The following is a 14,033-nucleotide window of genomic DNA, read 5'->3' as shown; positions in this document are numbered from 1 at the left end:
AAAGAGCTACACCAACTGAGGTAAATAACATGAAAGGAAATGCGCTGCAGTTAGGTTTATACAGTGGAGGTCACAGGATTTAATTCAGATTGAGAGACTTCTTATAGTACAATGGAGGCCATTCAGCTCACCATTTCTGTACTAGCTCTTTACCCATAACCCTATAAATTCCTCCTAAACCCTTCTAAAATACATATTCAATTGCCTTTTGAAAGTTCAGATGGAATCTAATTCCACCACCCTTTCAAGTAGAGCATTCCAGATCTTAATAACCGAGTCAAAACGGGGGAGGTGCCAGAGGACTGGAGAACAGCTAATGTGGTTCCGCTATTTAAGAAGGGTTGTAGAGATAAGCTAGGGAACTACAGGCCAGTGAGTCTCACGTCAGTGGTAGGGAAACTATTGGAGAAAATTCTGAAGGAGAGAATCTGTCTCCACTTGGAGAGGCAAGGTTTGACCAGGGATAGTCAGCATGGCTTTGTCAGAGGGAGGTCATGCCTAACAAATTTGATTGAATTTTTTGAGGCGGTGACCAGGTGTGTAGATGAGGGTAGTGCAGTTGATGTAGTTCATATGGATTTCAGCAAAGTCTTTGACAAGGTCCCACATGGGAGACTTATAAAGAAGGAAAATGCACATGGGATACAGGGTAATTTGATAAGGTAGATTCAAAATTGGCTTAGCTGTAGGAGACAGAGGGTGATGACAGAAGGATGCTTTAATGACTGGAAGCCAGTGTCCAGTGGCGTACCACAGGGATCTGTGCTGGGTCCCCTATTATTTGTCATTTATATAAATGACATAGATGACTATGTGGGGGGTAGGATTAGTAAATTTGCGGATGACACAAAGATTGGCTGGGTGGTTAACAGTGAGGTTGAGTGTCTTGAGCTACAGGAAGATATAGACGGGATGGTCAAATGGGCAGATAAGTGGCAGATGGAATTTAACCCTGAAAAGTGAGGTGATACACACTGGAAGGAGTAATTTGACAAGGAAGTATTCAATGAACGGCATGACACTAGGAAGTTCTGAGGAACAAAGGGACCTTGGCGTGTGTGTCCATAGATCTCTGAAGGCAGAGGGGCATGTTAGTGGGGTGGTGAAAAAGGCATATGGGACACTTGCCTTTATCAATCGAGGCATAGATTACAAAAGTAGGGAGGTCATGTTGGAGTTGTATAGACCCTTGGTGAGGCCACAGCTGGAGTACTATGTGTAGTTCTGGTCGCCACATTATAGGAAGGATGTGATTGCACTGGAGGGGATGCAGAGGAGATTCACCAGGATGTTGCCTGGGATGAAACATTTAAGTTATGAAGAGAGGCTGGATAGACTTGGGTTGTTTTCATTGGAGCAGAGAAGACTTAGGGGCGACCTGATCGAGGTGTACAAGATTATGAGGGGCATGGACAGGGTGGATAAGGAGCAGCTGTTCCCCTTAGTTGAAGGGTCAGTCACAAGGGGACATAAATTCAAGGTATGGGGCAGAAGGTTTAGTGGGTATGTGAGGAAAACTTTTTTTACCCAGAGGGTGGTGACGGTCTGGAATGCGCGTGGTGGAGGCGGGATGCCTCACATCCTTTAAAAAGTGCCTGGATGAGCACATGGCACGTCATAACATTCAAGGCTATGGGCCAAGTGCTGGTAAATGGGATTAGGTAGGTAGGTCAGGTGTTTCTCACGTGTCGGTGCAGATTCGATGGGCCGAAAGGCCTCTTCTGCACTGAGAGATTCTGTAATTTCTTATTTCCCCTCTCATGCTTTAGCCAATTATTTTCATTCTATTTAATTCTGAGTCTGGTTAAAACTCACTTGTCAGAGGAATTACTTTCATGCTACTGGCTCTGAAATTTTGAATAGCTTATTAAGTCACCTCAACCTTCTCTGCTCAAAAGAAACCAACTGCAGATTCTCCAATCTTTCTGCATAACATCATCCTTGGTATTATCCTGGTAAACCTTTGCAAAGCATTATATTCTTGGGTCTTAGCCTAGGCAAAATAATTCTCAGTGAAATGTTAAACAGCACCTCTCATTTCATGTGTATAAATGGTACATGGACTTAAAGGGCCGAACAGCCTCCTCCTGTGCTGTAAATTACTCTTTATGACTCTACTGAATTATTTTTAGTTGACTTGCACGCCTGGATCAACTGGATGAACAGCTGAGATGTATAGTGCCATATGTCTAGTTTATAATTATATCACTAGCTGATTTTGACCTTTTTTTTAAAGCAGTACAATTTCAAGCTGAAGCAGAAGTAAACACATTTCAGCTGCCCATGAATTGCTAATACTTAGCCACAGGGAGTGACAGAGGCCATAGCTTATTTTAAAAGGGTGAAAAATTAAAGAACTTTAAGGGACATTGCAGTAGGATTAATTTTGGATTACTCTAGCAAAGAGCTGGCACAGACATGAAAGGGAAGATAGCTTTTTTCTGTGTGTAAATACCCATGGCCCTATCATTTACAGAATGACTTCCAGGCACCTACCACAGCATGGCAAGAAACCATCAATTCAGCTACTAACTGTATTGCTGAGATCAGAGGGTTACCTTATCTAAAAATGTTTGCCAAGTGAAGCTGACACAGCCATGAAACATGCTGACATAAAATCCTTGATGGCAAATACAGCTGAAACACACAGACCCAAAATCCTCAGAATGGATCTCCACTGCATGCTGAGTCAGCATAGGTGTCAGGAGGAATATTACAATTGGCCTCAGCACCCAGGGTTTGAGAAGAGAAAAAAATGATGGGTTCCACCACCTATTCCTATCTAGCGACTGCCCTACTGGAAGCATGTGTGTGGAATTCAGGGGAGGACAGGATTAACCCCAACTGTGACGCTCTTTCCCCAGGTGAATAGTTTGCTGACCCTCAAGGTTTAAATATAAATAATTAGATACTTGGTTAAAAGTACAGCAAGTTGATCACTTTATATGGAATCTGTATCCAATGAGGAGTCAGTATCTTCAAGGGGAGAAAATCTGATACTGGGAGGTATGGACTCAACTAGTCATGTGGTCATTATTTGGGGAACCTCAACTTCCACTAACCTTCTACATTCGTAACAAACAGGTCACACTCTGGTTTTCAGATTTGTAAGTGACGCTGCTCAAAGTTACATGATTTTTTTTTTAAGAAATGAGTATTCAAAAGATTCCAGCTGAATTCTACATAAATGCAATCCGTTTTAGTATAGACTTCATTTAATATATACTCTATGTTAACTACACAAACCAGGGTAGAGTTAGCTTAATATAGCCTTGCTGTCCACCCAAATTTTCATCTGATTACATAATTTTATCTGGGAGTCACAGTTCCACTTGGTTAAGCCTCAAAACTCACTCAAGATTAGGATCAGCCCAACCATATACTAGATCATAAACAAAAAAGACCTGAAGGGGAAAGGGGCAGGTATGAGCAGATTTGCTGATTTTACAAATATAACAGATGGCTGTTCAATGGATGGGAAGATTCCTAGCACTGTGCGAACGTCAGACGGACAAAGAGAATGGAACTATAAATTAGTTACCGGATTGGCATTCTTTGCACCAACGCTGGCCCTCTGCACTATAAGCTTCTTATCTCCAAGCTGCATTCCATTCAGCCCTGCAATAGCCTAAAAAGAACACACATCGTTCAGAACAGACAGGACAGAAGAACGTTTGGTGAAAACTGTTCAAGAGCTGCATCAATTTTCAAATGTTTCAATACAGACTAGGCTCAAAACACGAACACAATTGGGAAAGATTTCCTTTGTGGACTTTATGCAGCAAACTGCAACCATATTCTTTACAATCCAGTTTATGATTTCATTGCACATAGTGGATAAAGCAAATCATCCCCAATATCAGCTGATTTAAAAACATGGTTCTGAAAAACACAAACTGCACATTGTTACAGATGCTGTACAACAATACTGAACAGCATGAATGTTGGGCCTCAAATTTTTTTTTTTTAACAAACATTAATAGGCTTACTGCAGTTCAGATTTTACCACCTCCCCATTTTGAATCCCAATTCCCTATTGACACTCTTCATTATAAACCTACCAAGAAGCAGGCAACTGAAACTGTGGGCTGCTCCACAACTTTGCAAGGATCAGCTGGTAGGAGGTAGACATACCTGAAGCCCCTGGTGGAGACCCAGCAGAAAACTGATGAAACTCATCATGCTTATGGTTTGCAGGCTTGAGTGTTGGTCTCCACAGAAGTTTAAGCCTGCAACCAGAGATGCAGTGTGATCCCAGGCTATAAGAACCAAAAGGCTGGCCGTCACCAAGCTCTCCTAGAAGCCAATGACTAAGGTAATCCTCAGGACGGTGGTCCACTTTCCCCCTTACCTGTGGCCCTCAGGAGACCCCCATTGCTCCATGTACATGGACCTGCACTCTCAGTCCATCAGCACAGAGAGTAAATGGAAAGGTGCAAGAGTGAGAATGACAGTTAAGATGGCAATGCTCAAAATTGAGTCACACTGCCTTGAGAAGGAAGCTACTGGCTGTAAGTCATCAACAGCTCTCCATACAGAAATGTTAATTTACATCAGTGGTATATTTAGCATACAAACTGCATGCAGCATGTTAGAAGGCTGATGTTCTGGAACTGCTGCTGGTTTAACAGTTAGGATTGGCTTGTTGAAACGAGTTGTTATTTCTTATTCCTAATTGTTGTCTTGTTAGCACTTCTACCCTTGGAAATCGATATTGGGGAAATCCCTGATCAACTGGTGAACCCAATCATTGATTCTTTACACATTTACTCAAAGCCATGAAAAGTTGTGATCGCACAAGTTTGAAAAATTGTCTGGCATCAATGGTCATTTTAGGTTTGCACCAGTTACAAAGTAAGGATTTCCACCCCTTTTTAATGTTATATATGACAGCATTCATGCAAACTTACCAACTGTAGTCAGCCGAAGCACAAGTGTGTTGACCAAAAGCGATAAAAGTGATGTGAAAGGATGACACCCACCATGCAAAACAAGGCAAGAGACACAGTGTACAATATACTGCAATGATGCATCCAAAATCTGATCTCCAGTAACCACATGAGAGTTTTGAAAATAAGTGAGGACCATGTAGTTAAGTGAAGCACAGCAACCAAAAATAAAACGAAGAGCAATTGCTGAAATAAGACACAAAGAGAAAGGAGGTGTTCTAAGCAGCGTAACTTCTTTAGATTGCAGCCAGAGGGAGAAACAGCACACAATGCGACAAAAGCAAGTGCACAACAGAATGAGAAGTGGGCAATCCGTAGCATTACAAAGTCCACTTTATTTAATTCTGATATTCAATTCTATGAATCTTTTACTCAAAAATGTCAAAGTACATTCCTTACCTTTTATCCAACACACCTGAGGTTTTACCGTGCATTTTTTAGGCCTATCGCCATCTGGAAAAGGTTGCGTCTGGTTGACTTAAAGTTAGCCCAAAGACCCATCCCTCTCAGTCATTTGAATTCTACAACTCCAAAGACCAAAGGTCACATTACAAACACGATCAGGTCAATTTTCTGACATCAAATTAGGACCTCCATTATTGCACGGTTTTTTGCCTGCGGCACTAGCAGCATGCATGTTCCCAGATAAGATAACTCGAGGCACAGAAACAGTTACCACACTATGAATTGACAACATATTGTTCCAATTATCCAAAACATGTTATTCCGTAATACTCTGCCATCTATTATGAAACTGATATTTAAAAGAAACTAAATATGCTATTTCCAATGCCAATAATATAGAATTGATCATACCTGATCAGTAACATTGACATCCACATATTCACAGAAGGCATAACCTTTGGATAGAGATGTTGCACTGTCCTTTACTAGGTTAAAAGCTTTCAGAGGGCCAAATGAAGTCAGAAGTTCTTTCACCTGCAAACCAAACCCAACAGTGCAATAATGCATGAGTAATTCTTCAAAACTGCGAAAATAAAGTATTAAAAACTGTACAACTTTCCCAAATTAGTATCAAAGTTTGGAAATAAAAACTCTACCCTTTTTAGGTACTGGGCTTAAAGCGGCGAAAGAGCCAATTCAATAAACTATCCCTTTTACCTTCAATATAATTTTACACATCAGCAGTTCAATTATATGTAGACAGTCTAAAGTTTAAGAACAGGCCTCTAGTCAACATTTGGCAATTGGATATTGATAGATAAGTAGTTCTCCTTACACCTAAAGGGTGAAAAGGTTTCCAGCTTAAACAAGCAGCAGCCAGCACCAAGGCACTGCAGGCGATGGGGGTCAGGTTGGGAAATGGAGGCAACCTCAGGCCTGAGTCCAGGCTCCAAACTGACCCACCCTCACGTTCTCACCAACAACTCCCCCATCCCACTCCTATGGGTCAGTCAGAAACCCCCACCACCAACCTCCAGTCCCTGCAGTACTTCCCCTACAGGCCTTTCAGAACCCAACTCCCCTACAGTCCCAGCAGCACTCACCCTTCTCCTATGGTCCCATCAGCAACAAAGTGAAGTGTTCCTTATTTTACGGTTTGAATAAAACTCTCCAAATGCAGAAAATAAAGAGGAAAATCAGCCATATGACAAACCCCACAAAGCTAGCAATATACCCACAATTTTGAGAGAGACAATTCACACACAACCACTTAGTTTAAAAAAAAAAGTTCCTTTCTTGTTCAGCTTACATAATCTAAAATAGTAGGCTTTTGTCAAATTTAACAAAAAAGCATACTTGATTATTGCAGCAATAGAAAGATACTTATTTTAAACCCCATTACAAATTTCTACCAGTTAGCTAAAACTCATAGAAGTGATTTTCACAGCACAGATGAAGAAATGTGGAATTGGAAACAGAGGGAGAGGTGGAAGGGCCAAGGATATCTTGGATTCAGAGGCAAGGACGATTTGCCATATACGTTCCTTTTATACAAATGTAATCTGACTGTAGGTCTGTTCTTATACTTGCACTGATCCGCTAATTAAAATCAAGTTGGATAACAAGGATTGAACCGGATTATTATTAATTTTAACAAAAAAGACATTTGAGCATATATATATAAAAAAACACCCGGAATTGGGCAGCAAATGACCCAAACAAGGGTTTGCATTAAACCATACCACTAAAACAGTTTGCAGACCATTAACAACTGGTATTACACAGACCACCAGAAGAGGTTAAAACAGGCATGTCACCCCGACACCCCAACCCCATCAAAAATGTTTCTAACAATTTACTTTCTGGCTCCAGTGTTGCGCATTTCTTCCTTCACGCTAATATTAAACCACACCATTACCAACTTCTCCAAATTAAATGCTGACAAACAATTTGAAGCACTTACACTCAAAATAAGTGAATAATCCCATTGGAATTCATACAAATACTTATGCAATCACCAGGCAAAATGTATGACTGGAGGCCAGAGTTCTGTTTTACCAGATTGCTTGTTCCCAACTGTTCATAAACTCATACTCACTTCATGTAAAGAAGGCTACATTTTTCTTAAGGAAACTAGAAACCGAAAACCTTACATCAATGCCATTTGTTTACACACATTTATATCCATGCAGTAGACAAGAGGAGTCATGTACTTCCTTTACCTGGTCATAATATCTGTGACAGCTATCAAGACCGTTCCTCAACCTGCTGATGGCAAGTACACTTGAATATATTATGTCTCTCCCACCCTTCTCCTAATATGAAACAGTTCACCCAAGCTGAGATACTCTGTCTAGCAGGCTGGCAAAAAAAAACAATGAAACTTAATTCAACAATCTACATGAAAGGCATGCAGGTTCTCTAGAATCACAGAATGTAGAAAGAGGCTGTTCAGCCCGTCATGTCCATGCTGGTTCTCTGTAACAGCAACTCAGCCTTTTCCACTCACCCATTCTTCAAGTGCTTATCCAAACTCTTTTTGACAGCCATGATCGAATCTGCCTCCACCACATGCTCCAGCAGTGCATTCCAGTTTCTAACCACTTGCTGCGTAAAAATAATTCACGGCGTCATTGCTTCAACCCTTCTACCAATGGGAACAGTTTCTCCCAATCTACTATATCTGGGCCCATCATGAGTTTGAATACTTATACCAAATCTCCTTTCAACATTCACTTCTAAGGACCCCAATTTCTCCGATCTACCCACACAATTGAAACTTCATATCCCTGGAACCATTCTCACAAGCCTTTATTTTCTGCAGCCTTTATAAATCCTCACGTGATGCCCAGTATTAGACACAATACTCCAGTAGAGGTAAACCAGTGTTTTATAAAGGTTCATCATAACTTCCTTGCTTTTGTACTGTATCCCTTTACTTATGAAGTTCATTTGCATTTTAACTGTTTTCTGAACCTGCCCTGCCACCTTTAATGATTTGTGCATGTATAGCCCCCAGACCTCTGTTCCTGCACCCACTTTTAATTTATATTGTGACTTCTTGAACTTTTTACCAAAATATATCACTTCACATTTAACTGAAATAATTTAATCTGCCACGTCTGCTCATTCTACCAGCCTGTCTGTATCAAGTCTCTCACTATGCTTCTCACAGTTCACAATACTTCCAAGTTTAATGTCACCTGCAAACTCTGAAATTGTACCCAGTGCACCCAAGCGTTAGTCACTTATATCAAGAAAATCAGTGGTCCTAGTACTGACCCCTAGGGAACCCCATTGTTTACTTTCCTCCTGTCCAAAACACAACCGTTCACTACTCAGTAGGTCTATCAGCATCTGTGGAGAGGAAAAAAAAGTTAATGTTTCGAGTCCATAAGACTCGACATCTGAAGAAGTCATATGGACTCGAAACATTAACTCTGTTTTTCTTTCTCTCCACAGATGCTGTTAGACCTGCTGAGTTTTTCCAGCATTTTCTGTTTTTGTTTCAGATTTCCAGCATCCGCAATATTTTATCTTAACTGTTCACTACTATTCTCCTTCCTGTCAACTTTGTATCCATGTTGCCACTATCCTCCTTATTCCATGGGTTTCAACTTTGCTGGCAAGTCTACTATGTGACACAACTTCAAACACTTTTTGGAAGTCCATGTACACCACATCAAAAGCATCACCCTCTCTGGGGTGGTGGGGGTTTGATGTAACCTCATCAAAAAACTCAAATTATTTAAACACGCTTTACCCTTAAACCCATGCTGGCTTTCCTTAATTAATCCACACATAATTCATCTACTTCCTCTTTCACTGTGTCTTCGGCAACATCTTCTTGGTAAGGGCAGATGCAAATTACTCATTTAGTACTCAGCTATGTCCCCTGCCTCCATACATAAACCCTCTTCTTGGTTCTTAATTGGCTCATCCCCATCTCTTACTACCCATACATTATTTTTCTGCCTATAGATAACTGTTTTTATTCATTTACGGGATGTGGACGTCACTGGGTAGGCTAGCATTTATTCTCCATCCCCAATTGCTCTTGTGAAGGTGGCAGTGGGCTGCCTTATTGAACTGCTCCAGACCACATGATGTAGGTACACGCACCGTGCTGTTAGGGAAGGAGTTCCAAGAGTTTGACCTAGTGACAATGAAGGAATGGTGATATATTTCCAAGTCAGGATGGTGAGTGGCTTGGAGGGGAAATTGCAGGTAGTGGTGTTTCCATATATCTGCTGCCCTTGTCCTTCTAGATGGTACACACAGCTGCCACTGTTTGTCAGTGGTAGAGGAAGTGAATGTTTGTGGAAGGGGTGCCAATCAAGTGGGCTGCTTTGTCCTGCTTCTTGAGTGTTGCTGGAGTTGCACTCATCCAAGCACATGGACAGTATTCCATCACACTCCTGACTTGTACCTTGTAGATGGTGGACAGGCTTTGGGAAGTTGGGAGGTGAGTTACTCGCCGCAGGATTCCTAGCCTCTGACCTGCTCTTGTAGCCACAGTATTTATATGGCTACTGCAGTTCAGTTTCTCGTCAATGGTAACCCCCATGGTGCTGATAGTGGGGGATTCAGTGACGGTGATGCCACTGAATGTCATGGGGTGATGGTTAGATCCTCTCTTGTTGGTGATGGTCATTGCCTGACACTTGTGTGGCACAAATGTTACTTGCCACTTGTCAATCCAAGCCTGGATATTGTCCAGGTCTTGCTGCATTTGGACATGGACTGCGTCAGTATCTAAAGAGTCATAAATGGTGAACCTTTCCTTTTATGTTAGTTTCCAGTCTCTTCTCAAATACTCTTTGCTTCTCCTTTCTTTTTTCACTTCCCCTATGAGTTTTCTATATTCAACCTTGCTTTCACTTGTATTGTACAGCTGGCATTCTTTTCTTCTTCATCCCACTTTCTATCTTTTGCATTATCCAGGGAGCTCTGGGTTTGTTTGCCCTACCTTTCCTCCTCCTGGGAATGCACCCCAACTATCTTCTCTTTATCGGCAACCCATTATTGTGTTACAGCTTTGCCTGCCAATCTTGGATTCCAATTTACCTGGATCAAAGCTGTTTACATCCCAATGAAATTGGCCTTCCTCCAGTTATGTGTTTTTACTGTAGATTGCTCCTTGATCTTTTTATAGCCAATCTAAACATTATAATTCAATGGGAAAAATCTTCTGCTTGGCGTGCCAGGTTGGGCCCCGCATGCCGACACAAAGTGATGCGCGGTGACGTCGGGCGTGCATCCCAACGTCACAGCGTATAATTTGGATCTTCCGTTCAGCGGCTCACACTGGAGTCGGTTGCGTATCTGCCAAACTGTCAAAGGCCTGTTAAGGCCATTAATCAAACAATTAAGCTAATTGAGAAAGCTGCCTGTCCAACCTTAAAGTTGGCGGGCAGACGAGGAGCCCAGGCAGCCATCGCATTTTTCATGAAACCTCATCCACAGGCGGGATGAGGTTTCATGAAGGATTTATAACATTAATAAATATTTTTGGAACATTTGAAAAACATGTAACGTTGTCACGAGGGGACATGTGTAAATGATTTTTCAGCTTCATTATTTGAAATTCACATCATGAAATTAATTTCCCTGAGGCAGCCCCATGCCTCAGGGGGTTTTATGCACTCTTTTGCGCGCAAGCACGAAAGAGCATAGGCCCCGACTCTCCCTCCTCCCCCTGCATAGGTAGAGCCTTAATTGGCCCGCCCATGCAAAATGGCGGCGATCGGCTCCACGCCCACCCCCAAATGGGTAGAAAATTTTCCCCAAAGATCACCACTGCCTAAATGTTCCCCTACTGGCACTTGATCCATCTCATTCCCCTGAATCAGATCCAGTAACGCCTCCTCCTAATTGGGTCGAAACATACAGATCAAAAAAATTCTCCTGAACACACTTCAGAAACTCTTTCCCCTCTTTGCTCTTTAATTATGCAAATGTAGGCTCAGAGAGTGTAAAGTCCCCCACGATCACTACTTCCTTGCAAATTTGTCCTTTGATATCTTTCCCACCAGTTAGTGGCCTATGGAATACATCCAGTAGTGCAATGCTTCCCTGGTGGTCTAGTGGTTAGCATTCGGTGCTTTCACCACTACGACCTGTGTTTGATTCTTAGTCAGGGAAAGATTTATTGGGGAGGTGGTGGCATAGTGGTACAGTCACTGGACTAGTATTCCAGAGACCCAGGGTAATGCTGAGGACCTGGGTTCAAATCCCCACCATGGCAGATGGTGAAATTTGAATCCAATAAATATTTGGATGATGACCATTGTCGATTGTTGTAAAAACCCATTTAATTTACTAATGTCTTTTAGGGAAGGAAATCTGCCATGCTTACCTGGTCTGGCATACATGTGACCCCAAACCCACCGTGACTCTTAAAATGCCCTTTGAAGAAGGGCAATTACAGATGGGCAATAAATGCTGGCCTAGCAAGTGACACCCACATCCCATGAACAAATAAAAAAAAGGCACCTCTACTGCTTAAGCTGCCAAGCGGCAATTTCAATAATATTGAGGAAGTGCACAATACTTGAAAATGCCAAACGTAATCATGGCATACATACAAGCTCTTTCACTTCTTTTAAAAACAAGGAATCTCCCTCCCATATGATCCATTCATTGATCCAGAACCAAAGACAGCTTTTCAGAGAAGTGTCTTCATAATTGTCCTGATTACATTTTAAAATTTATATCATCAATAAGAAAAAGGTAATGGATGAGAGAGAACTGGTTCAATTTCATTTAACAAAATTACATGATTACAAATGAGCTGTCACCTTTGATTTAATTCTTGAAGAAAGATGTGAGGCAGGATAATTATATAACCAATTTACTCATAGTTATAAAAAGACACCTCTGTTCAAAATAGTCAGGAATTTCAGGAAAATGCACTAACCTGTTATCCCAAAGCATACATTAAGGCCTAGCTTTATTTTTTTAATCCTTCAAGAGCACAGGGATTCAAATATCTAACAGGCACCCTTTACTGCAATTCACACACCTTAGGTCCCCTTGTGTACTTGGGTTTACACATCTCTCGGATCCCGTATCCAAAATACCAACAGAATCCAGGTACTTTTATAGTTTTCAGAACTCTGGACTCCAGACATGGGTTATTTTTCTACAAGAAAATCGAGGCCTTTTCAGCCTTCAAATTAACCCATTGAGGACAATCTGCACTGATTCAAATCATAGAATTTTATGTTTATTATTGTAGATGAAAAAATGTTTGTGTAGTTTCTAAACCATGACATTTTAAGGATTCAAAGTGATGAAGCATTCTTACCAATCAAACAGCCATAACATAAATGTGGTTCTCAAGGGGTTAATAAAGGCAATTGAGAAACTATAGGCTCAAAGGTCTCTCCCAACAAAAAAAAACTTCATAAAGAAACAATCCTTGACTATATGAAAAGTTGGAAAAAAAGAAAAAGAAAAAAGTCTTACCTCCTACAGACATATATACCATAGGTTTATACGGACTATTTACACCACTCCTTAAAGTGGTTTATTCATTTGTACCAAAAACAAGTTAAATTTGTTTTCTTTGTTTAGGTCTACCCTCAAAGCCAGCAAATGCTCCCAGGAAGGCTGGGCAGGTCCTAGAGTTGAGGGCAGAGCAGAGCAGCTGGCTCCGAGGGTATCCGAGTGCGGGACATGAGCTCTTACTTGCCTTGTCTTACAGGTTGGCATGGCAGCAGTAGATCAGTACTACTGAACAAACTATGCGCCAAGACTTACGATCTTACAGGCCCCTAGCTGGGGACAAAGTGGGGGAACAAAAATGAAAGAGCCATGAGTATCAACCAGCAGTGACTACAAAGGAAGGAGTCAGTATAACACTGGCTCACAAATTTAGAATTAGAAAGCAAAACTCCCTGTTCTCATTAAACCGTGCATTTCAGATTTTCTAATGTTGAATATCAATTACAGATTAATATCAATTTCTCCAATTGTTTCCCCCCTTCCAGTTTTAGGTGAGTGTTACGATAGCTAATATAGATAGCTACAGAAATTAAATAAAGTGTTGCCAAGGATCATATCATGTTTATAACTTTACAAAATTTGGAATCTATTAAATATTTAGCATGACATTAGGAAGCGAATGTGCACCTTAAGCAAAGGTTTGCTATAAACACAGAATTGAACTATCCAGTAAAAATATAGTTAATTTATTGGTGCAAGGCACATAAATTAGGGCTTGAAATTAACAGTGATCCAGTATTTACAAATGGAAAAGTAAATCCAAAGTTTTTAAAAAAAATAAACAAAGCAGTCACAGTGCAAACATCCATCCATCAATTAATAAATTCTACAAGAAGTTAATTAGAGTTGAGTTTTCCAAGGGATTCTTAAGTAATTGGTTTACAACCAATGGTTATAATTAGTTTGCCAACTTGTATGGCTCGGCTTTGAATTTACTTGCAACAGTTATAGTCTAGTGCTTCAGGCATGCGTGAAATTATCCTTCGAGACTGTCCAAATTATTTTTATGTTTTACCTCTATGAAACTTATTTGCAGATAGGCCGGTCTGGGGGAGAAAATATTCAGAAGGTGCTTAAAGTCATCGATGCATTTAAAAAAAAAAATCGAGAAACAAAAACTGTGTATTGGCCAGTACTGTATGTACAAGTGGATCCGACAGTTAAGTCTCA

General features: G+C 40.9%; 1 protein-coding gene and 1 long non-coding RNA gene across 6 annotated transcripts in view; one reads left to right on the top strand and one right to left on the bottom strand.

The window, feature by feature from the left end:
- Window positions 1–14,033, bottom strand: part of LOC144699656 (splicing factor U2AF 65 kDa subunit-like) — a 48,656-nt gene that overhangs the window by 2,317 nt on the left and 32,306 nt on the right. For all 5 annotated transcript variants that reach the window (XM_078570770.1, XM_078570772.1, XM_078570773.1 and 2 more), the window contains exons 8-9: window positions 5,766–5,888; window positions 3,542–3,628 (exon numbers count right to left, since the gene is read on the bottom strand). In XM_078570770.1, coding sequence (XP_078426896.1) covers window positions 3,542–3,628; window positions 5,766–5,888 — 210 coding nt within the window. The remainder of the gene's footprint in view (window positions 1–3,541; window positions 3,629–5,765; window positions 5,889–14,033) is intronic.
- LOC144699658 (uncharacterized) overlaps window positions 1–14,033 on the top strand; it is a 167,455-nt gene that overhangs the window by 134,101 nt on the left and 19,321 nt on the right. The window lies entirely within an intron of this gene.

The sequence above is a fragment of the Cetorhinus maximus genome, chromosome 24 (genome assembly GCF_964194155.1).
Source record: "Cetorhinus maximus chromosome 24, sCetMax3.hap1.1, whole genome shotgun sequence".
NCBI lineage: Eukaryota > Metazoa > Chordata > Chondrichthyes > Lamniformes > Cetorhinidae > Cetorhinus > Cetorhinus maximus.
Note: the sequence above shows the minus strand (reverse complement) of the source record. Positions and strands in the feature narration are given on the sequence as shown.